Source organism: Symsagittifera roscoffensis, chromosome 2 (assembly GCF_963678635.1).
Source record: "Symsagittifera roscoffensis chromosome 2, txSymRosc1.1, whole genome shotgun sequence".
Classification (NCBI taxonomy): domain Eukaryota; kingdom Metazoa; phylum Xenacoelomorpha; order Acoela; family Convolutidae; genus Symsagittifera; species Symsagittifera roscoffensis.
Window position 1 is genome coordinate 36,470,500 of NC_087063.1, and position 24,734 is coordinate 36,495,233.

The following is a 24,734-nucleotide window of genomic DNA, read 5'->3' on the forward strand; positions in this document are numbered from 1 at the left end:
GTAAACAGGTGCTGTCAGAGTACATTCAAAGGATGCAGATCTTGTTTCCAGTATATGCGGTTTTCTATAGTGTTCTTAGAAACTTAGAGACGTGGCGCAGTCAGAGTACGTTCAGAGGTTGCGAATCTTGCGTCCGAACTTGACTACTCAAATCTTTGTAGTTCTTGAGATATGCCGTTTCTCATGGATTTTCTAAAAAATTCCGAAAACTTAGTTTTGAATTTTGGAAAAATTAAAAAACCCAACTCTGTAGTTGGGTATTGTGAGTGTACTCTCAAGAATTGCAAATTTTGCGTCTAAATGCGACTGCTCAATTGTTTTATTTTATTTCTGAGACGTGACGTTATTTCATATTATTTTAAATTGTTTCAAAGAACTAAGATTGAATTTAAAAAAACCTTGAATAAAAACCTTTTTACAAAATTTGAAATTACCAAACCTGTAAACAGGTGCTGTCAGAGTACATTCAAAGGATGCAGATCTTATTTCCAGTATATTCGGTTTTCTATAGTGTTCTTAGAGACGTGGCGCAGTCAGAGTACGTTCAGAGGTTGCGAATCTTGTGTCCGAACTTGACTACTCAAATCTTTGTAGTTCTTGAGATATGCCGTTTCTCATGGATTTTCTAAAAAATTCCGAAAACTTAGTTTTGAATTTTGGAAAAATTTAAAAACCCCAACTCTGTAGTTGGGTATTGTGAGTGTACTCTCAAGAATTGCAAATTTTGCGTCTAAATGCGACTGCTCAATTGTTTTCTTTTATTTCTGAGACGTGACGTTATTTCATATTATTTTAATTGTTTCAAAGAACTAATATTGAATTTAAAAAAACCTTGAATAAAAACCTGTTTACAAAATTTGAAATTACCAAACCTGTAAACAGGTGCTGTCAGAGTACATTCAAACGATGCAGATCTTATTTCCAGTATATTCGGGTTTCCATTGTGTTTTTAGAAACTTAGAGACGTGGCGCAGTCAGAGTACGTTCAGAGGTTGCGAATCTTGCGTCCGAACTTGACTGCTCAAATCTTTGTAGTTTTTGAGATATGCCGTTTCTTATGGATTTTCTAAAAAATTCCGAAAACTTTGTTTTGAAGTTTGGAAAAATTTAAAAACCCCAACTCTGTAGTTGGGTATTGTGAGTGTACTCTCAAGAGTTGCAATTTTTGCGTCTAAATGCGACTGCTCAATTGTTTTTAGTTTCTGACTTGTGACGTTATTTCATCTCATTTTAAAATGTTTCAAAGAACTAAGATTGAATTTAAGAAAAAAACTTGAATATAAACCTATTTTACAAAATTTGAAATTACTAAACCTGTAATCACTTGCTGTCAGAGTACATTCAAAGGATGCAGATCTTTTTTCCAGTATATGCGGTTTTCTATAGTGTTCTTAGACATTTTTACACCGGTAGTCATTTTTAAAATACTGGAAAACATTTTTAGAATTCTGTTGTTGTAAGAACTTGTTGCAAACCCAATGAGAAGAGTTACACCTTAAATGGGCTAAGGTTGTGTGTTTGAATCTGGCCATTTCTTTTTTTTTCAACGTGGAAATGATCCGTTTCAAAAAGGTTTGCGTGGCCTGTTTGTTGTTTGTGCTTATTTTTATATCGGTCTAGTCGCTGTATCACGGATTTTTTATCGTTGTAATGACCTAATATTTCGTAGTTTGAAAGGAAAATAGAATTTTAGCCGTTTGTGCTTCCTGGTTGGGATTGGGCATTAAGGCTTAGATTTCTAGAACTTTCAATAGTTTTCCTTGGCTAAAATTTGTTTTTCGGCTCAACGGGATTTACCGAATTTTTGGTGACTAAAATGCCGCTTCGATAACTGTTTCTGAATATCTATTTAACGAGATCAACTGTGTTTCTGGGTATCTTTTCCTCAAATATAACATCATACCAGAAGTTTTTGTGGTTGTCGTTCCGGTGATTTGTTTTTCTTCAATTTTTCGTCGTATTTGCTTATGCCATTTTCTGTCTGCTAGCTGGTTATGCTATAAATGCGAGGTATCAAAAGTGGTGCGGAGCTCAGCTTCGTCTCTGTGTTGAAAGATTAATAAACCTGTATCCTGTTCAGCACGACAATTTGCTCATGGGAAATGGGTCCAGTGAGCTGATCGATCTAATCATTCGTCTCGCACCTTCTGGGCCTTACTCTGTGGGCCCCAACGAAGTGCAGTACAAGGAATACGAGAACTCATGCCACCGCTACAACCGCGAGCTGGCCACAGATCCCAAAGCAGCTGCGCTGCATGTATTTGTGAACCCAACGAATCCTACTGGAGAATATATGACACTTGAGAAAACGAAACGTTACATAGAAGATAATTGCCGTAATGGAAGGTATGTATTGTTTCCTCTTTTTCATCAAGGTTGTATTGTCATGATAATTTTGCATATTTAACGAAAGAGTGTTTTCATGTTTAAGCTATATCATATATTGCAATGCTTAAGAAAATTTTTCATTTAGTTTTCCGCAAGGTCATTAATTTTCAGTAATTTTTTGCGAGGCCAAATTAAGGCTGTCTGTCTGTATTCCTGCTTTGTTTATTAATTTGATTGTCTGTCTACCCGTCTCATAATTTTTTAACTTTCATCTATCTATCATATTTTCATATACGGGCTTCACTATCTCGCCATGTTTAGGCTTTTTCAACGTGTTATTTTTGCATGGTTAACAAAAGAATTTCACGTTTAAGCTATATCGTATATTGCTATGGTTAAAGTTTTTGTTTCAATTTTCTAGTTTAAATTCAGTGTTTATTTCATCAAATTTGAAATTAGCAACCTAATAGTGGGGTGTTGTCAGAGTTTTCCCAGGTTTTGCGATTCTGGCCTCTATATATGAATAACCAAATCCTTTTAGTGTACGAGATAGGCAATTTTCGAGATTCTTTAGAAATTTCTAGAAAAATTAATTTTAAAATATTTCTCAATTTTTGAAATTCTCACCCTGTAGTTGGGTGCTGTCAGGGTACTCTCAGGGGTTGCGAGTCTTGCCTCCAAATCTCACTTCTCAAATCGTTGTAGTTTTCGAGATATAACGTTTTTTATGATTTCAAAAACTTAGACTTTAAAAAATTCCAAAACGTTAAGATCTTATTCCTGTTGTGGGATATTGTAAGAGTACTCTCAGGGGTTGCAAATCTTGCCTCTGATTATGGCTGCTTAAATCTTTGTAGTTTTCGAGATCTGACGTTTTTTAGGGTTTTTTCAAAATTTTTCAGAAAAATTGGATATAGAAAATTTCACAAAATTTCATATTCGCATCGCTGTGGTGAGGCTCTGTCAAGGTACTCTCAGGATTTGCGATTTTTGCCTCCAAATATGACTGCTCAAATCCTTGTAACTTTCGAGATTTTATAACATGTTTCAAAAAAAAGTGAAGTTTCTCAAAGTTTGAATTTCCCAACGTTGTAGTTGGTACTATAAGAGTACTCTCAAAAGTTGCAAATCTTGCGTCCAAATGCGACTGCTCAATTGCCTTTTCCAAAATGTGACGTTTCTTAGTTCATTTTAAATTTTTCAATAAAAAACTTCACAATATATTATGGTTCTTCAAAATTTGTATGAAAAACTTGAATAAAGAACTTTGCAAAGTTTGTAATTACGAATCTTGTAATTGGGTGCTGTCAGAGTACGCTCAAAGAATGCAGATCTTTTTCCAATATATGCGGTTTATTATGAGTACCGGAGGTGCGTTACACGCTAGTCCTACATGATAAAAAAAAAGCCATGATATAACCAATGACTACTGAGTTAAATAGTGTTTAGAGGTTTAATTTGGCTATTTTCCTTTCTAGCTATGTGGTGCTAGACGAGAGCATGTTGCCCTGGTTTGGACCCCGGTGGAGGGAAGTGTCAGTGTACAACCAGGCTGACTGGATCCAGTCCATGCTCGCAGAGAGAGGAGTTCACATCATAGTCATCCACAGCTGGACGAAGATCTTCTGCTGCACCGGTCTCAGAATCGGCTCCATCATTCTCCCTTGCAGGTAAGAGGAAGCTAGTATTTACATTAGCAAGCAGCTAGTTATATAAGTACGAACCTTTTTTCTAACCAAACTCGCTAATAAGTGGTCATTGAAAATGGAAAGTGTTCACTTATTTGGTGGCACTTTTGCTATAACCACGATCTAGCACTGGAAATTTCATAGCATCTGTTCTCTGTTTTATTTGTGGCTTGTGTTTGTGATGTATTAAGCGTGCGTGGATGAGTGGTTAGTGTGTGAGGCGCATAATCTCTAGGTTGCAGATTGAATCTGAGACGTAGCAGATTTTTACTAATTCGAGGCTTATTTCTATTTTTCTTTATAGAGCTGCTTTTTGTTCGTGTTCTCGCTAGTGTTTGTGAAGCGAAGATTCGCCTCTGTGTTTCATTTTAAAGTTTTTTCTAACATATTTTGGTTGAAATATTTTACATATTTTGGTTGAAACATATTTTACGCTTGTTGGTTTGAATGAAAGGTGTAATTTGAGTTTCTATTACCTCTACATGGGCTAATTGTACACGGCTAACATAGTGGAGGCAATTTTAAACAGGGTGGGCGCCTATTCATTTCATGAAGTGGCAGTAATCAGAAGTCCACTAATTTTGGCGCTGAATTCACTGTTTTTTTTTTGTCAGGGACGACTTTGACCTGATGAGGAAGTTCATGGTTCCGTGGAATGTGAACGTACTTGCGGGCGACTATCTAAGTGTGTGTATGAAGAACAAGGAGTACATGCAGCAGACGTGGGATATCACGGGACAACTGAGACGGACCCAGAAGCAACAGTTACAAACTGAGTTCCCCCACTGGGACGTGAAGGGGGAGGCATTCCTCAGCTGGATGTGGATAGACACTAAGTCAGAGCAGGTAGTCACATGCAGCAACATCAACCAATCGAAAAAGTTACATAAAATTGGCCCCTAAACTTCACGAGTGTTAAACCTTATTTCCCGATATCTATAAACGCCAATATTTATACAAACCAACGGCTACAAGCTGATCCAAAAAATTTGTGGTTTAATTTATGGAAGTGATAGATGATTGCTTAATATACATCTACTTGATGTTATTGGTGACATGTATTGTTTGGACCAGGAGGCAGAGAAGGCAGTGAGGGTGGCGAAGGAATGGGGCTGTCCGATCCGGTGGGGTAAGAAGGGCTACGGCAGACCCACCCATATCAGACTGGCAGTGCGCAAGCCAGAACTGTTCCAGACACTCCTATCTGCATTCAAGCAGGAACTCAAGTGATGCAGTAGCAGAAGCAGACAACTCAAACGCATTCGCATCATCATAAGCACAGAACTTATACATACACTACACACCTCACAACAGGGCACAAGATAGCACAACAACTGCTACAGTTTGATTGTAATTGTTCAATATCAAAATAGCGCTACAATCGTCTTTTTGTCTGTGCGCGTAAGAGTTTCTGAGATTTGCTACAAAACTATTCAAATGATGAGATCTGTTTATTAATTTGTAAGTAACCAAGCAGAGTTATACCAATTTATCAAATATTTTATTGAATAAGTGTTAATGGACAACCGCTCTTTTATTTCCCACATTTTTCTGCAAAAAGCATCAGTCTTGAAATTTGACTGTTTTCTGTTTTTGGCAAAGAGCCCTATTTTCTTTGCTTTCCTGGGTCCATTTATACTTTTTTTGGTTTCATGGGTCCCATTAATACTTTTCCAACTGCGTGTTGGCTGATTTCTTTGTTTTACTAGGCTGTGAGTTTGATAACCATACAATGGTTTTCTTCCTTTCACCGATTCTCAGGGTCACTGAAATTATGAGCTCACTTCAGTACTCAGCTTTATAATCATGAATCAATACGTCTCGTTATTATCGTGAACTACTTAAAGCCTTGAACTTTATGTTTAATCAATATTTCACTGTCCCTGAAAATGATTTACAGAGATAATATATCCCGTGATTGTATAATATGAATGAGATAGTGCTGATAAAACTTATTGCAATCGTTTTGTCCTTCTAGATGTAGGCAAGATACCATATTAGTAGATTAAACAAAACAGAGTCCACTGATTAGAAGTAAGTTTAATGCAGGTCGTGCCCTGACTTTAAGAACAAGAAACATGCGGCATGAAGGCGTTGCAAACTAGGCCTTGGAATTCTAGATGTGATATATGTCTTGCTCTTGGTAGCATCGATCTTATTTGTGCTGTGGTGGCAACACTGTAGAGTGTAAGATTTGGAGTGAAGTTTATTTCACGCCTTTTTCTGTTGGCTGTTGTGGGAATGGATAAAAGTACGGAGACGTTTGCGGGCCATGACGCCTTGTGCGTGGATGATCCGATCCAGTTCGGAGTGAGTGCCGCTCAGAGGCTGTTGAGGGGAAAGCGTGTGGTCATCATGGGCTGCAGTGTGCAGAGGGATCTGTACAAGGATTTAGTGCTGCTGCTGCAGGAGCAGCGGTACTTGTCCAAATACGAGAATAGGGTCAAGGTATGCCCTCCTCAGCGCATTTTTTTCCAAGCTCCCATCCAACACCCCCAAGGATGATCACAAAAATTTGATCTCGAGACCATTCCTTTCACCAGGACACACTGTGTTTGAATCTTTATCATTTTTGTAGTTAATTTCAAATTGTTGAAGATATCCTGTTCGATCAACGAATCTCAACGAAGTTAAGTAACTTAAAACTGCTCATTTTAACGTTTGATGTCAACCTATATCTGATTTTCACACGTAAACACTGTTTTTCAAAAGTAAGAACTAACAAGGATAGCCGGTTACTGTGCAAGTAGTACAGAATGTTCCGACCGTAGTCTTTGAAAAAAATAGAATAAAAAAGTTTGTGTTGTTTTTTGGCGTGGCGTGATAAAGGAGCAGAACGAAAAATTAGAGATTAGGCATATTGGACAGTCATAGTAAAATAAGCAATATGAAAGCAATTAAAGAAAAATGACTAGAAAAACTAAGAAAAATATCAAAAAAAATCAAATTTTGCAGCTTGAATTTTTATTCCAAAAGGGCGCTAAAATACTGAAAATAAACTAAAGTTACTCGACTGAAATTATTTTTGTTTTGTTTTGAATGTAGCTATTGTAGGCCTGCTCGCTCGCTTTGGTCGCTCGAGTTAAGACGAAAAACTAAAAATTTCAAACCGGTTTTCTCGACAAATTGAAAAAAAATTTTATGTTGGAATCGCGACTGTAAGGGCTTGAATATGATATAGCGCTCAACTCTCTCCGATTCTAATATGTGGTAGCTGATTTTGCGTAGAAAACAAAAAAAATAAAACACCCGAATTCAAAGCTCCTCCCCAATTTCCAAATGGTCGGAACAATTAAGTAGCTCAAGGTCACCAATATTAACAGTTTCGCATTAACTACAACAAATTTATTTGACAACGTCTTAAATTGCGAAGTAGTTCTGACCTTGCCACTGTGAATTGAAATTGCAATCGAATTTTGCCAAAAGGTTGCGCTTTTTCAAAATATTCCTTTTTATTGAATAATTTCAAGGCGTCAACTTCAAACGAAGCTCATTCAACTGCGCAACACTTCAGAGCAAACAAAATCAGGCAAATACAAAGTTTCAAAGAAATATTCCGAATACTTTTCAGGTTGAGGGTCAGAGTGCTGTCAAAATATGTTAAAAACTAGTGCTGATGTAAATTATCCGGATAAAACCAAGCAAACTTGAAGATTTAAACGCGTTGCTCTCAAATTCGGTTAAGATAACACAAAAAGTGAAGAGAACGAAATTTGCTGAAAATTTCATCAGAATTATCATGGTTCAGTTTTTTGTGCGAAATTCGCAACCTAAGTTTTACCCCAAGAATGAGTCTTTTTGGCTTTTTTTTAGTTAATCAAAAATCCTTTAAGGTCGACCAAATTGATTTTACGAGCGCTCCCAGATCACTTTTAAGACCCTATTTTGACCAAAAAGTTTATGCCACAGACAAATTTTGACCAACTTTTCGGAAAATTTTTTCGGCGCGTTTTTTCGGCCCGTGCTCCCCTTCAAAATTAGTATATATCGTCGGCCTAAAATGGATGTCATAAAATGATATCTTAGGTGGATCCTCGGGTCGGTGAAAGGGTCGAATCCCTGAGATAAGACGCCCTCCCCCCCTTATTCAGCCCCTGCATTTCATATTCCTTAAATGAACTCGTTGGACAAATACTACTGCTGGGCTGGTGTGTGCGGTGGATATATTCAGTGCCAAATCAAAGTTAAGCGCGCGCAAAACAAATCTAGCAATAGAAGCTGTGTATACCTGTTAGTATTATTTGGTACAATCAAATTGTACATATGTTAAGGGTTCCAGAACTGTAGTGAACGACACACTGCTCAAAGGGGGTATTTTGGAGGAGCTTAAGAACGACCCCTCGTACCGAGAAGTGCGGGAGTATCGCCAGGGAGAGTTCCATATCCGCTTCTACTTTATCACCAGGGCCTACAATCCAATCGTCCTGGGGTTTGTGCGCAACATATACGCTGAATTCGACCCAGACATTTTCCTGTTCAACTCGGCAATCTGGGATGTGAACAGAAATGGGCCTCCTTTTGATCACTCTGCGTACGAGCAGAATGTGCGCTACATCTGCCAAGTGCTGGTGCTTCTCTTCTCGCAGCACTGCAGACTCATCTGGCTGCACCAGCCCCCAGTCACTCCCAAATGTGCAACTGGACGAATAGTGCTGCAGGCCAACCAGGACGTGTTGAAGTCGAATGTTTTGCGGTGGATGTACGAGGCTGTCTGCATTGCAGAGAACATTACTAAGCAATACGGATTCGAAACTATTGACCTTTACCATCTCATGAAGCACAGGTCAAGCTGGATTGGTAAGTTCAATAGCAGTTTCTCCGAACCAGAGCTTAATTGCACGCAAAATTTCTGGTAAAATTATTTAGAATAGCAGGATTCCGCCCCAATTCGAAATGCCGAATAAACGAATTAATGAGCGGTCAAAATAATTGTATGACTAATTTTACCCTCTCATTTTTTGCGGTGAAAATATTTTGAAAGTAATAAATGCTCTGTTTCTCTGCGGTGCAGCCAAGGACGGTGTGCACTGGGCCTCTGAAGGCTACAGGTGCATGTCTCTGCTCGTGTTCCACAAGCTCAGTGCCATGTACAATATTCCACTGCCAGAAGAGAGCGTGCAGTATGCATATCCCTCCGAGCTGAGTCAGGAGGAACTAAACAAGGTGTTTGACGAAGATGACAACGACATCAGGTAGAGTATATGGGATAGAGGTTGTGCTACAAACCGGTAGTGGATTTAGAGGGGAGGTAATGCGGATGCCCCCTCCCCTCAGGGATTCGCCCACCCAAAGGGTCCTTACTGGTACTATTTTGAAGACCGACCCTAAAATATTTCTAAAGACGAATTCGGCGCCAATATATACTAATTTGAGGAGAGAGCTCGCGCCGAAGGCCACAATCTTCCAAAAAGTTCCAAAAAGATCTTTTTGGCCTGTTTTTCCAAATTATAGTGCTTTGGGTTGGCTCAGTTGACCTGTAAAGTTAATAAGGCTGAACATAGAAAAGCTGATAATTTTTTTGAAAAACAACACCAACTTCCTTGCAGCAGACTGACTATACTCTTCGTATTTTGTTTATTTTTGTTCCGAGTTGAAAATGGGGAGAAACTTTGTATTCGGGTGTGTTTTAGTTTTGTTTCTTTCCACAGAAAATCAGGTGCCCTAATTAGTCATCGGATTATGTAAAGTGTTCAATCGTGATTCGAAAGATTTCAAAAATTGCTCTGAAAATTTTCAAATTTAGTACAATTTCAAGCGAGAAACGCGATCGAGTAACGCTCGCTATATGAAGTTTTTTAGACTTATAGATGATACCAACATATTTTTAGATGATACTGATGTAATTGCCTGTAGTTCAAATTTTATTGAGTTTCAGTCCGATTTGTTGAATAAAAATGCTTTGTTAGTCTCGAATAAATTTACATTAATTACAGATAAAACTACGTTGATTAATTTCAATAAAAAACACTTTCCAATCTTCATGTTGCACTAGGTAATATCATTTTCTGTTCTAAAGAGTCATGTAAGTATTTTAGACAACAAATTAACTTTCTTAAGTCATAGTGCAAAGTTAAATGTTATTGCATGGAGGTGTTATTTCCACAATGATATATTTTGTATCCAGAGTGGTTATTTTTAAGTATTGTAATGCCAACATAAAAATAACAATTATGCAACCTTGTTTGCTTTTCTTCTACGGCTTTCTCAAATACGTCTTTCTCAAATGTACGTCTTTCTCAAATATAAAAGCAATTTTTCTAATGTCAAAGAAACTGATCAAAATGATTTACTTCAAGCGTACGTTTGACAGTATATCAGATGAATTTCAATATAACAAGACTGCTCGTATCAGGGCGAAGCCCTGAATGTTCCGACTGCCTTTTAAGGTTTATGGAGCAGTAATAACATTTAAAAATTCAATGAAATAAAACAAAATGAAATTTTTTTTTCTAAAATTTGAAATTTTTTATGAAAATCATCCCCCCACACGCCATATAAAGTACAAATGGATAAATTTCGCTCCTTGTAATAAACCATTTATGGCAAATAAGCTTCTTTTAAACAATTTGGAACGATTTTTAAGACGATTAACTCTCCGCTTACGCGTTAATAGCGCGAAATATATCGCGCGTTAATTGTCCCAAAATGGCAATCTTTAAAACCCCGTAACTTTACGAAAAATGACCAAAGGTGAAATATCTTTTCAAATTTGAGCTCAGGACAACAATAGTTTTTTAATGATAAAAAAATTCCGTCAAAAATGGTTAGTTAAAAAGTCGAAATTTGTCTGAAGAAAAAAAAAACCCACCCCGAGCACAAATATTCCGTTACTTTCGTATCGAAAGTCGGAACAACAAGACTGCTCGTATCAGGGCGAAGCCTTGAATGTTCCGACTGCCTTTTAAGGTTTATGGAGCAGCAGTAATAACATAAAAAATTAAATGACACAAAATAAAATGAAATTTTTTTTAATTTGAAATTTTTTATGAAAATCATCCCCCCATACGCCATATAAAGTACAAAAAGATAGGTTTCATTCCTTGTAACAAATCAATAATGGCAAATAAGCTTCGTTCAAACAATCTGGAACGATTTATAAGACGGATTAAATCTCCGCTTACGCGTTAATAGCGCGAATTATATCGCGCGTTAATTGTCCCAAATTGGTCAAAATGGCAATCTTTAAACCCTCATAACTTTACGCAAAATGAGCACAGGTAAAATATCTTTTCAAATTTAGGCTCAGGACAACAATGGCTTTCGAATGATATAAAAAAAATTCCTTCAAAAAAGGCTAGTTAAAAAGTCGAAATTTATCTGAAGAAAAAAAACCCACCCCGAGCACAAATATTCCGTTACTTTCGTATCGAAAGTCGGAACATTAAGTTTTTGTCGGTACATGAACTATATTTTTACGATATACTGAATTTTTGTCTTCATTCAGTGAATAAATTGCATTAAAATAATTTTTTCAAGTCAGTTTTTTTTGCAGAAAATGAACAGGCTTAGACTACCCGTAGATCATCACTTCATGCATTCAAAAAACTTGTGTTTCAAGAAAATCAATTCTGCATCACTGCAGAAGCATGAAGCAAAGCTTTTCAATGTTTTGTGCGAAAATTGCTCAACAACAGATCATTTTGTACAAATGAATAGACAGCAAGTTTTTGTGCACAAATTGAAAAACAATTACATTCTAAGAAATTCAGAAATTACCCGCTTTATGTTCAATAATTAATTTTAACTTTGCGCATAAAACCTTGAGAAGCTTTGCTCCACGCTTCTTCAGTGATTTTTGTCGTAAGCAATGCTTAATGGGCCCTTAGCTCATACTGAATTTTTGTCTTCATTCAGTGAATAAATTGCATTAAAATAATTTTTTCAAGTCAGTTTTTTTTGCAGAAAATGAACATGCTTAGACTACCCGTGGATCATCACTTCATGCATTCAAAAAACTTGTGTGTTTCAAGAAAATCAATTCTGCATCACTGCAGAAGCATGAAGCAAAGCTTTTCAATGTTTTGTGCGAAAATTGCTCAACAACAGATCATTTTGTACAAATGAATAGACAGCAAGTTTTTGTGCACAAATTGAAAAACAATTACATTCTAAGAAATTCAGAAATTACCCGCTTTATGTTCAATAATTAATTTTAACTTTGCGCATAAAACCTTGAGAAGCTTTGCTCCACGCTTCTTCAGTGATTTTGGTCGTAAGCAATGCTTAATGGGCCCATAGCGTTTATTTAGCTTATCATCTCCATGTTGCTCTGTTGATTAAAATTGAAGATAATGAAAAAAAAAATGTCGTTTCAACTTTGTAAATTTTTTAATGTATCATTTCAATTGGCCTGCTTTTTGAAAAAGTTGCCTGCGGCGCAGAAAATTTGGTCGATACAGGGTCTTTATAGTGATTTGGCAGAGCTCAGAAAATCAGTTCGGTCGACCTAAAAAAAGTCGAGAAAAATTTCAAATTTTATTGAAAATCCGCCCTCCCCTCGAGAAATTTTTAGATCCGCGCCTGACTGCAAATAAGTTAGACAAAAGTTTGAAAAAATTTTAAAAGTTTTTTTTTTCATTTTTTGAAGACAAATTTTGGCAATCCTGCCTAATTCACTAATTTTCTAAGCGATGGTATAGTTATCGAATCACACCGCCGACTAAAAATGACACTAACTTGAAAAAAAGTAAAAAAAAATCTGTTTTTATGTATATTGACGGAACATTATGTTCTACCTGCACATCAATCGGCTATCCTTGGTTTATTTTTGGGATTAACAATCGTTATCAAATCAGAATAAAGACTTTTCAGTCTCATGTCCCATAAGCCCCCGGTCCTACTGATACTGAAAGCCTTCCAACTGCTCCAATGACTTGACAACGTTTGATACACTCAAAGTAGGATGAGACACATTGCATTATGTTCAGGTATCTCTATGCTTCCAAAGTGGAGTCGTTGACAGTGTTCGGGGATGGAGACAGTAAAGATGGTGGCCTGGACGAGGGGGGAGGTGGCAGTGTGAAGCCCTTGATCCAGCTGCTGGACCAACATAATTTCAAAAAAGTAGTGGAGAGAAACGGACTGAAGGATGCGGTCGTATGTGAAGAGGAGATTGACGGATCATTCCGCACTGCTGACGAGGTGCTCTCATCTGTTCCATTTTTTATTTACAAAAATTATCGTCGATGGTCACTTAAACTAACCCCTTTTTTCATATTAAGTTTACTGGATGAGCAAAAATAATGTTTTTCTGACTCTGAGAAGCCTGAAAGCAGGCTACAAAATTATTATGAAGTCGTGTGGTTAAGTTTTGATCTAATTTTGAAGGCAGTTAATGTTTAAAACGAAGTTCGCTTGGAAACGTGTTGTTGTTATTAGGTTCAACAATATGAAGAAGAGAAGCAACGTCAGAGAGAGGAGCAAGACAACCCGGCAGTGCTTGGCAACCGGGTGCAGCAGCAGCGCCTACGAAACTTCTTCACATCGAATCTCTCCAGCTGCCAGATCAAAGTTACGGTAGCCCCTAAGGCCAGACTAGAATCATTTTTTCAGAAGGCATCCTCTACAAATGATTCCACAGCCACCGGCTCTAGTCAATCTAATTCTGATCGGGCGCAAACTAGTGGAGGCGGTGTCTCTTTTATCCAGGCAGGATCTCAAAGTGGTATGAAGCCGAAACGGCCTTCTTTCATCCAGAGTCCAGAGGAAATGGAGGAGCAACGAAGGCATAAGGAGCAGCAGCGACCATCTGTGAACAGATCAGAGGACTTTGAGGAGGATGCGCAGCAAAGTAAACTGACGTTTCTCAACCAATTCAACTCGCAGTTGACTAGTGATAGAACTACCTCAAGTGTTGCTGCTGAACAGAGATTGAATTTGAAACAGCGTCCTCTGTCTTTCGAAGAAGTCGATGCGATTGAAGCTACTGCCACTAAAGTCTGTAAAGTGAACAGACTGCAACAGATGTTTGGATGACTCCAATTTGCATGGAACGAGAAAATATCCCGAGGTTGAACAATCTCAGCCAAGCGATGTTGATGGGACGTGCGATACAGGACCATGAACCTAAAAGCGGTGTGTTAGGTCCCCCGTCGAAGCTGCCATTTTGTTTTATTCAAAAGAGGTCACAAGCAAATTGGAGTTCGTATAAGGAACTTTGAAACAGTAACTCAAAATAAAATATATTTTCAATGTATTTCCTATTTTGCAACGGAATTCGGTACTAAATATAATTTAAATTATTCTACTACTACAACTGTTTTTACAACTTTGGTTGCGTTGTTCCGCTGGTGTTTGGTGACCGCAAAAATTAATAAAGGTATGATGGCAAAGCGAGTAGAAAGAGGATTTTTATTCATGATTCAAATGCAGCTAAATTTTTCAAAAAAAAAACAAGTCAATTTTTTGTTTATTCGAGTTCATTGTCTCTTCCAACTGGCTGTTGGCTATGTTCAATTGAAAAGGTGCCGATGTTAGGAAAACGCAGTCTATTTTAACTGTCTATTTATTAAACTTAACACCAAATCAGCTACGGACGCAACGCGTAAAAGCTTTCAGGGGGTCCGTGATTAATAGTCTCTCTTGAGTACAACGCTTGAGAGGTTAATGGGCAAAATCTGGAAGTTTTGTATATGCATAGATTTTTTGAAATCACATCTTGTATGAATGTCGTGATTACTCTCATAAAGGTCTTGGTAATCTTTTTTTGTTTTCGTTTTTCAGGAAAAATCTTAAAAACTGTTCACGCTCTAATTTGATTTTTCGCGGTTTTTTAAATTAGTTCATTTCCTTTGATAAAAGAAGGGCAAACTCCACAATCGAACAGCAAACGAGTATGAGTCACGCAAAATGTGATCAACTTCTAATTTCGAAACTGAGAACTTAACGGATTTCTCGGCAAAAGATAAACTTATTGATCTAGTTTTCTCAAATTTAGTTAATTTCATCAAAAATTTCTCAATCATAAAATGTTCTTCAAGTTCAAAGAGCTTTACGGCCATATAATTTTAGGTATAACTCCGAAAGTTTTTTTTTCTGTTTTTTTTTGTTCCTAGGCGCTTTTCCAACTGCCTGACTCGTTTCCAACTGTCTGTGCTACATGCTCAGCAACCGACTTTCCTTCTTTTATAATTTTTTCAATTATTCAAATTGTGCAAGAGTGTTGAATTATGAGAATGTGAATAAAAAAGAACAAAACTAATTTGAGGGAAAGAAAACTAAAGAATTATTTATTAAATTATATTTACCTCGTTTGAGTGATTTTTGTTTTGAACTTTTCTTGCGATTGATGATTTGAATCACTGGCTATATTGAATAGAAACTAATCCTCATTAACAACAGTTTTTATGGATAGACGCAACTTGTAAAGCTAGTTGTTTGATTGCGCTAATGTAACAGAACTGCTTCAATCTTCGGTTCGATTTGGTGAAGCTCTCATGTACTTAACTTTTTTTTTAAGTTGAGGGGACACGAGTTTTAATAATACATGATAAAATCATAACACGGTGATAGTTAAGCATATAATAGTTAAAACAAACTCTATAAAAGGATCTCGAGCTATAATAACGCTATTACAAAATTGGGAAAATCGTTAATAGCTATAAAATCTGCGTGATTAACTAACTATTGATTTAGTTCTCAATGTGAACGCTATTCTCAAAAAAAGTTTTTCATAGTTATTTTAATCTAGGTACTACAGAGGGGGGGGGGGGGGGGGGGTGGTCGATATTTGATGAAACCCTAAGAAAAGATAACAAAACTTTCTTTGAAAAGCACCTCTTTGAATAGTATATTTTATGCTTAAAATTTTCTAAATGATTACCAATTAATACATGCAGATGGTGAAATTATTGGCTCTTTTTCCTTTTCCACCCACCTCATATAAGCATCAGTTCTATGGTGTAACGAGCGGCTTTACAATGTTAGTTATGACACGGAGGCGAAGCTGAGCTTCGCACACTTGCGATACTAAACGAAAAAAAATCGAAGTTGTCGAAAAAACTAGATATATCCAAGTCAATTATTAAACCACACTCATCCTCAAAACACAAAGACACAGAAGTTTCTGTGCTTGTCTAGTATAACAATATGAGGTCACTAAGTCGATATAAAACAGGCTGAAATCTGTTCAGCTGAAAAACCTAACAAGCAGAACAAAAAAGAAAAAAGATATAAGCATTTTGTGCGACCCAGAGTGGCGCTTAAAAATATGATTTCCCTGAAACTACTCGAAAATGGGTCACTAAAAAGATAATAAATCAGCCGCAATCATTTCCGCTGAAAAACTTATTGGCGAAAAAAAATAAAAGAACAGGAAGTCAAATTTAGTTTAAAAAAATACAAATAGCAGAAAAAATCAAAACACTACAAGCAATTACAATATAACTTGCGTACTGCAAAAAATCAATTCTACGATGTGGAAACTCAGCCGACAAAACATAAGCAGATAAATAATAAGCCGACAATTTTATTGAAAAGGAATATCCGTTTTAACCAAACGACCTGTCAGATTCGAACCCAAGACTTTTGCCGTCCCTGGAGTATTTGTCATTTACCATTTCTAAGTGTGACCATTCTTTGAACAAAGTTATTTACGGGGAAGAGTACATACTTAATGTTTTTCTTGGCCTGATTAGTGCGTATAGCAATTTTCATTACAATCGGACGATTTGAACAAAATTTTTATTTCTTTAAGTTTGCAGGTGGCGAGGATATAGAGGGCGAGGATATCTTCAAAAGGATCCTGTTAAGGCATTGCCTGAAGCGAAGTAGTAGTTATACGTTTCAAACTTTACTAGCCCTGTTTATTTTGTTTACACATCAACTCTGTTGCTGTGCAAGTAGTACAGAATTTTCTGCTTGTTCGGACTATTGGGCGCTCTCATGCAATAATGAAACTAATGAGCGAGCGATTCAAATTTTTATCGAGAACTATAATTTATTCCGCGAACAATTTTTTTTTAAGTTTTCTTTCAAAATCTCTCTCTTTCTCCCTATGACGCGTGTTCCAACACTACGGTATCGATTTACGTTCTTTCCATCCAACTTAGTAGTCTTTGTACTGCGCCGGGCTTCTAGATGAAGTGATCTTCGGTTTCTCTACGCCTTCTCCTTATCTATTCTCCTCTTTGACAGTCGTGAAGAACGTTGCTGGTGGTGTCTTCGTTCCCGCAGTCGGGGAATTTTGGTTACACGTCCACTCCAATGTGTACCAGAGTGGCCTTGGCAGAGCAAGGATTGACCCATTCTGATTTGATTCGATTCGTCGTCACTCGTTCTCTTCGATTTCTGACATAGGTGCTGTGGGTAAGTTTTTGGTTTTCATGCGACTGCCATAAAGTTGGTTGTCCTTGCTTTCCTGACCCTTGTAATAGCTGTCCTGGTGCTGTCCAGACTGACAGCTCTCTTTGTCTGAGGAAGAGTCATTGCGTCATTGGCCGCCCACCTGGTCTGCTCTCTGGTTTCCCAGCTATGCCGCAGTGCGAGAAGAATGAAATGAAAGTCGCTTTCTCGATCTTTTTGAGATTTTTCCAAATTGAAACTTCCTAGTTTGCGTATTGTTCGTCCGGACTGGTGGCCAGTTTCTTCATGGAGGATTTCCACAGTAGTCTAAACGGCCACGTCGAGAATGGTCACATAATCTAATGACATAAGGATGGCTGTCATCTCCGCTTCGTAAGAAGAACAGAGCTTTCCCGTTGCAGTCTCAAGGACGGTACTCCAGATTCTTCTGATCACGATGGCTGCACCTCCACACCGGCTGATGTACCTTCTGTGGTGGAACCATCTGTCCATGTATGTATCTCCTGTGGATCCTCGTCTTCCTGTTTGTCTAGGAATTGTTCTGTGATGCGTCCTTTCTCTTCTTCGGTCTTTGCCTTCATTTTGTATTCTGTGAGGTCGAGTCAGAAGGAATTGTGTCGCTGGAATTTTGCAGGGAGCAGATCCGACACTGCTAGTTTGCGCTGCAGGAAGTGAGTTTCTTGAAAGCCTTTTTTTTCTGAGCCAAACGTATCCAACAACCACGATTTTGACGTTGTGAATCGGAGCTCTCCTGTTGGTTTCGAAGCCAGGTTTCGTGATTTCGACTCCTCCGGCAATGTCTGGTCTCGTTGTGTGCTGTATGCCTGTCTGAAGTGTCATGGGGCAGCCATATTATTCTCTCCCTAAAACAAGTCGCTGTCTCTTGCCTAACGTTTCTCGTCGTAGGCAGGTCAGCACAGACGAGAAAGCTGGCATTCTGGTGACGCCAAGGCAGCCTTTAATGACTCTGGCGTATTTGCGAGTAGAGGGCTGGGCTTTACTGAACCAGTCTTCACATGCATAGTCGGCTCTGGGAGGGTTTTTATGTGAGGTTACCGTGGAGCAACCTGCCACCGCTGTGAGGGCCCTGCGTATCCGTGCCATCTTGCGTGTGCCCCCAAAACGTGTGCGGCAAAAGTTAGCTGGCAGTCGAGTGTAAGTCCCAGGAAGACCGAGTTCGCGTCGTAGGTCAGGCTCTGTTCCCCTAGGAGGAGTTTGACCTGTTTCTTCATGTTGTTCTCCTTGGGGTCCAGTGTATAGTTTGTGTAACAGCATTTGTCCTTGCTGAGACCGACTTTAAACTTAGTGCACCATTCATCGATGGTGTCAGGTTGGATCCTGGCAGCGGTCAGCTCGCTCGAGAGTTCGGTCTGTTCTGAGGGCTGTTGTGTCATCAGCGAAGAGGCTGAGCTCGGCTTGCGGGGTTGCTTGCTTGACAACGTTGCTAAAATCATTGCAATGGCGCAGCCAAAGAATTGTGACAAGCACGTACCCCTGTGAAAGGCCTTCTCTAAAGACGCGAAGGCGGATGAGGGTGTTCTTCCGACTAACCCTCGCTCACCGATCTACCAGGAATCCTCTTATCCAGCGGGTCATACACTTTGGAACGTCCAGTTTCTTGTAGAGCGCGCTCTTCCATACCATGTCGTAGTTGGTAAGGTAGTCGAGGAGCACAAGCAAAGATCTTCTTGGTTGTTTGGCCTCAAGGCCGTCAAAGATGTCTTGCGTGAGTCTTACGAGTTGTTCTTCTGTGCTACGGTCTTTTTTGAAATCTGCCTTAAACCAGCAAGAAGCCACGGGGCAAGTTTGTTGCCTGCTTTCAGGAGGTATGATAATGCAAATAATGAGAGCAACGGGGAGGTAGATTTTCGTCGAGTCGACCGGTTTGCATTTCTCTTTGTGTGAATCGGTATAATGGTGGATGTACGCCAAGCAGAAGAATCCCACGTACCAGGACCTGTTGATTGGGGCGAGAAGTGAAACCAGGACAGGATCGGGGAGCTGATTTAGCATCTCAGTGCTCATTCAGTTGGGTCCCGGACTTACGCCTTTTTTTAGTTTCTTGATGGCGGACTTGAGTTAACGACGTGTGAAATCGCTGTAAACATCCGTCTTTTTTTAGTTTAAATGGCTCTTAAGGACTTTTGTGCTTCTGTTGAATTATTTGTCCTCTATTTTTTGTGTTAACTCTAGAGATTCCAGCATACAGGTGACAAAACAGGTCGGTTTTCTCCCTGTCGGACACTGCGCGTCTTTCAGCCGGTTTCCTATCTCGCCTTTACAAATGAGGGCTCTGGCTTGCGGGCTTTTGGTCCCTCTCCTCTTAAGCACCGAGGGTGTTTACTCTTGCGAAGCTAGTGTATTACGAAGAACCTTCTTTTTTTCCAACCTAATTCGGAAATTTTGGTGCCACTTTTGGGGCACCTTTGCAGCTTTTTCATAGTATGTGCTTTGACATTCGAACAGTAATAAGTTGACAAAGTTGATGCAGTTTTATTTCATCAAATGAACCGAAAAAAGATATTTTTTTTTCAACTAACATAACAATCATGAAAATTTGATTTCAGAAATTTTCGAACTCAATGTATCTCGCAATTTTTGACCATTTTGACAATAACTTATATTCCAAATTATTACTTGCAAAAGTGAGTCTATTTGTATTTGGTGCCACTCTTTTGCTGAATCGCATTGGCAATTTATTAGCATATATAGCTACTTTTATTGTGACTAGTGTTTATCGGTTGTTAATTTTGCGTGGCTGAGTGGATAGTGCGTGAAACTCAAAATATCTTGATTGCAGTAGGTCGCAGATTCGAATCCTAGCCGAGTTTTTGCTAAATCGAGGCTTGATTCTACTTTTTCTCATTTCACCTGATAGAGGTGCTTTTTCGTGTTCTCTAACGTGTTTGCGATGCGCAGCTTTGCCTCTGTATAAAAAGTTTAGTTTCGACAGTCATCCTTTGTCACCAGTACGTATTCTCTCTGTCGATGATATTCCTCTTGTTGGTCTTCTTCCGTGTTCTTCCCTGTCTTCTTAAGCTCCTGTCGTCCATTTTTTTCCTGGCTTTGTGAAATCTCTTCTTTGCTTGTTAGCCGTGTCCTCAACGATTTTGCTTCTTGGCAGCGTCGATGATGATACTGGTGACAAGCTGGTTGTACTGTTCCAAAGCTGAGCCCATCGGCACCCCTTCGATGTAGTTCAGTTTATCTCCGAATCCTCTCCAGTCTGCTTTCTTGTAGCTCTATGGGCTTCCCAGGCTTTCAATGGTATTTCACTGAGTAATGACTGTCTCTAACACGTCGTCAGACTAAAGGGTGGTATCAGGGCTAGACAACCCTCCAGTGTGGAGTCTGGGGTCATTTACACTTTGGAGACGCTTGCCCATCATCCAGTTTTCGATTTTATTTTCCCCTGTCGTCAGTATCCTAAAACTCGTCCTAGTTCCCATGGGCATTGATGTCGCCTGTTACGATGCACCTGCCACCTGTTGGAAATCTTTTCAGCAAAAGATATCAGTCTTCTTCTGCTCTGGTGTTCGTGTTGGGATGTAGACATTGCTGACAACAAAATTTTTTCTGCCTCTAAGGGTGATCGTGACCGCATCGGACCATTTGTGGTTGCCACTATTGACTTGCTACAACCAACGTCCTCGCAGACAAGAGTGATGATCTCGCCATGACGTCACGAGCCATCGTAGGAAAGGCAACTTTTCTTGCAGCAACATAGCGCTAGGGCTGCCTGATTTCTTGCTTCTCCTTGCGGTGCCTTTCCTGCAGAACCACGTGGGGTTTGTTACAAAAAAACCAGTTCGCCAGCTCAACATGTCTGGCTCTGAGTTCAATTCAGTTGAGCAGGATGAATGGCGTATGGGGTTGTTGGGGAGGTTGGGACGTCGTGGTGCACTTAGCACAGTAGAAGTCTTTGTTCCAGTCGGCGGACTTTTTCGAACCAACCACTACACTTCATATGAGTCCAACCACAACCCTATGTGCGGCACCTGACAAGTAGTAAGCGCCCGTATTGTTTCGCGCATGTACCATAGTTTGCCCCCTTCTCAAAATCCAGGGTGGCTGTCGATGTAGAAGTATTCTGTCCAGGGAAATTTCCAACTCTGTGGACCCAACAAATACGGAATCTCCATTGCCCACAGGGGGTCTCGATTCCCGACCGGACCATATTTTTTTCAGTGAGTATGATACTGAAAATTTTTTCCGGGAAAAACCTAATTGTTGGAATTTCGTTTGTCTGCTTATGATTTGTCGGGTTAGCCGCCACATCGGGAAACTTTCTAGGGCTGTTATCAGTTTTCATCCTAGAAGCAAGTGTTTTTGATTGACGTGCTCCTATAACTTGTTAAATTACAATTAACAGCCCTGAAAGTTTTTTCTTTTCCTATTTGTTGTTTTTTCGCTTAAAGGCTTTATTCGGCCTAAATGGTTTCGGTTTTTGTTCTACCGGCTTAGTTACTCTATTTTGTGCCGCTTCAAAGATTTGTATTGTTCAATATTTTTAGACAGCAATTTTTTAAGGCAATTTTTGATTTTGGCCCAATGGGCGTCTGCTTACTTTTTCGCTTAGTGGCTGCTCGGTAAAAACCTAAAAGATCATTTAATACTGATTGTTGTAATTTTCTACTGTTTTCTGAAATTATTTTCATTTTCCCCTGTTATTTTTGTCATTTTTTTTATTCACTAGCTTGCAATGCTACGTTTGATTTGTATCGCAAGTGATGCGAAGCTCCGCTTTGCCTCTGCGTATAATTTGCCAAAGAAGAAGTTGCCTCATTCGTGAAACCATCGATACCCAGCCTTCTAATGGTTCAATACAAAAGTTCAATTCAAATTCATTAACCTAAGGGACTTCTCTCTCCAATTATAAAAATTCAAATGCCTCGAAAAACGTAAATAACTCGTAAATGACGATTGAAAAAAAATGATCAATCGATCGATCTTAAGAAATCATGAATTTTGAATTTTGCGAAAAAAGTCAAGCAATCAGTTTTTCTGTTTCATTGAGTTGATTGACACTTAGCTATGCTTGATGGGCTTTAAAAAATTTTCAAACATTTAGTTCCTTTTTGGCTCAGAATGTGATTTTATCTGATCTCGGTCATTTGGAAAAAAAATCACAATTTTTTCTTTTGTCAAATGATTCCTTCTGATTTAATACATGACATACTCGTATGAACATTTTTAAGAAGTATGAACATTTTTACTCGTATGAACATTTGCAGTTGTTAAATTACCATTTTAGTCGAGATTGACCTCTAAATTTATGCAAAATTCTACTTCAGTTCAACTAATTTTGCTAACGCTACCACTCATTGTTGTATTTTTCTTCAGAGTACAAAAGTGTTTTCTAGAAAAAAAACAACTGGAACTTGCGCTGGGAGAATGACATAAACAAATGTAAATTGAAGTTTCCTCTTAAGTTGACTTTTTAAACAAAAAATTATCGGTCATTTTTTTGTCTCTTTGGTTTGTTTTAGAAGAAATGTGAAGTTTCTATTAACCTGCGTTGTTTTTGAAAACCGATCGCTGCTCGAACCAGGTCAACGCTTTGTATGCTTCCAGCAGTTTTGAAGTTTTTTTACTAGTTTTTATTAAGAATAAGGACACAGGCGATCCTTATCTTGGTAACTCAGTTCACTTTTTTCAGACTTCCATATTGTTCCACGGAATAAAGTGTGTGATATTAACTTAACCCAAGCAGTACTGGAATAGTTGTTAAGTCAATAGAATCACGGCTCAAAGCAATGGGTGTACAAAGCTGTTTATTTAACCATTGATTATTGAGGTAAATTTAATTTCAGTTTCTTGATTTTTTATGTTTGGTGCTTGCTTGCGTCTATCACTGCAGCTTGTTTTCTGTGTATAACATGTGTCTGTCTAAGTTTCGAAACAAGTAATCAACCTCAATTCGACAAGTGTTCTGGCTTGTACGGCATCACATTTTGCCTTTACAGCTTAATTGGTGAGTGATCAAATACGGCGATACATTAGACATCAAAAATCCTGTAAAAAAATCAAACAAGCAATTTTTTTTTGCTAATTTAATCAAAACACAAAGTTGTTTAGGGTTGCGTTATCAAATCCCAATTAAAATTTTTTTTGGGTGAACTGCCGGTTTAACAAAATCACTTAAATCATTGGTAACAGCGTGTGCGCGACATGTACAGGCTAAAAAGCTCATTTTCTTGAAATATAAAAATAAACTACTGAAATACTGGCTGCTGTTACAGTACTCTTGAACAGTTTATTAGTACTTCTGATATTGCAATTTTATTAGGAAAATTTCGATTGTCAAGCTATTATCTGTCTGCTTAAGTTTTGGTAAATTGGTTTCCACAGCATGAATTTTTGCAATTTTTTTTATTATTTAAGTGGATAGTCATTTTGGTTTATTCCTGTTATTTAGAAAATTATTAGCTGCGATTTTGTAGTTTTCTGATTATAAAGTTTATTTGGCCTAAATAGTTCTGGCTGAAGATATATGGACGTAAATATTTCATATTGCGTCATTTGGAGGGTGATGATAGGTTTTCTTAGCGGGTTGTGTTTTGGGTGGGGCGATGAGAAAACTTCGGATTTCTAAGCTTTATAGCTTAATTTTTTCTGACCGCAATTTTGTCGGCTTAACGGAAATCTCACATAATTTTCATGCCGCTAGATACATTTTCTGAATGCTGATATAACGCTGGCAGTTGTTTTTTAAGTTTTATTAAAATTGAAATTCATTCGCCGAGACGCACATATAACTTTTTTCGGTTTAACAGCTGTTTAATTTTGTGTCAAATTGCAACATTTTGTGTCAAAAATTTTTTTGTTTGGATTAATTTTTTTAAATAATTTATTTTGAACAAAAATAAAATTTCGATTTCCAAAAATCTGCTGGAAGGGGCTAAAAACTGTAGTCTAAAGAAGCTTAGCCCAAAGCACGCCAATTTGCAAAAATTTTCGCTTTGATTGCTCTATCAGATGCGTATATCGATAAAGGCCAACTGATTAATCTTTTAATCTTTATTAAAAACATTCCCGTTCTTAAAATACAAGAACGAAAAAACTTGTCTCTTTGCTAATGGTTACAGTAGTGTAATTTGGAAAATTCTGCTTTAACACTGATGAAAAAATAAGATCATGCAGAAGGCTTTGAGATGATTCGAAAAATACGTTTAGGTCAGCTGACAGATCAGTAGTCATATCAACTACTAAGAAGTTTTGAGAGTACGTTATAAAAAAGTTGAAAGTAGCTTTTAGTATCCTGTTATGATTTTCCTGTAATCGTGCAGAAAATTAAATTTCATGAAATTTTGCTTTATATTTTTCAAAATCTTTTTCCCGGTAGAGTTTTAAAATGGCTTTTATGAAAGTTTTCATTTGTATTCAATGTACTCAATGCCAAAATAATTCATTTCT

General features: G+C 38.1%; 3 protein-coding genes across 3 annotated transcripts in view; 2 read left to right on the plus strand and 1 right to left on the minus strand.

Annotated features, from left to right (window-relative positions):
• LOC134839022 (histidinol-phosphate aminotransferase-like) overlaps window positions 1-5,980 on the plus strand; it is an 86,636-nt gene extending 80,656 nt beyond the window's left edge. Inside the window, exons 3-6 of the mRNA XM_063854414.1 lie at window positions 2,081-2,346; window positions 3,807-3,998; window positions 4,631-4,862; window positions 5,091-5,980. Of these exons, the coding sequence (XP_063710484.1) occupies window positions 2,081-2,346; window positions 3,807-3,998; window positions 4,631-4,862; window positions 5,091-5,246 (846 nt within the window). The 3' untranslated portion in view covers window positions 5,247-5,980. The remainder of the gene's footprint in view (window positions 1-2,080; window positions 2,347-3,806; window positions 3,999-4,630; window positions 4,863-5,090) is intronic.
• Window positions 1-24,734, minus strand: part of LOC134839803 (AP-1 complex subunit mu-1-like) — a 379,140-nt gene that overhangs the window by 183,390 nt on the left and 171,016 nt on the right. The window lies entirely within an intron of this gene.
• LOC134839021 (uncharacterized) lies at window positions 6,140-14,233 on the plus strand. Its single transcript, XM_063854413.1, has 5 exons — window positions 6,140-6,464; window positions 8,288-8,813; window positions 9,028-9,208; window positions 12,944-13,157; window positions 13,395-14,233. Exons 1-5 carry the CDS (start codon window positions 6,258-6,260, stop codon window positions 13,989-13,991), a joined length of 1,725 nt encoding a protein of 574 aa, XP_063710483.1. The 5' UTR covers window positions 6,140-6,257; the 3' UTR covers window positions 13,992-14,233.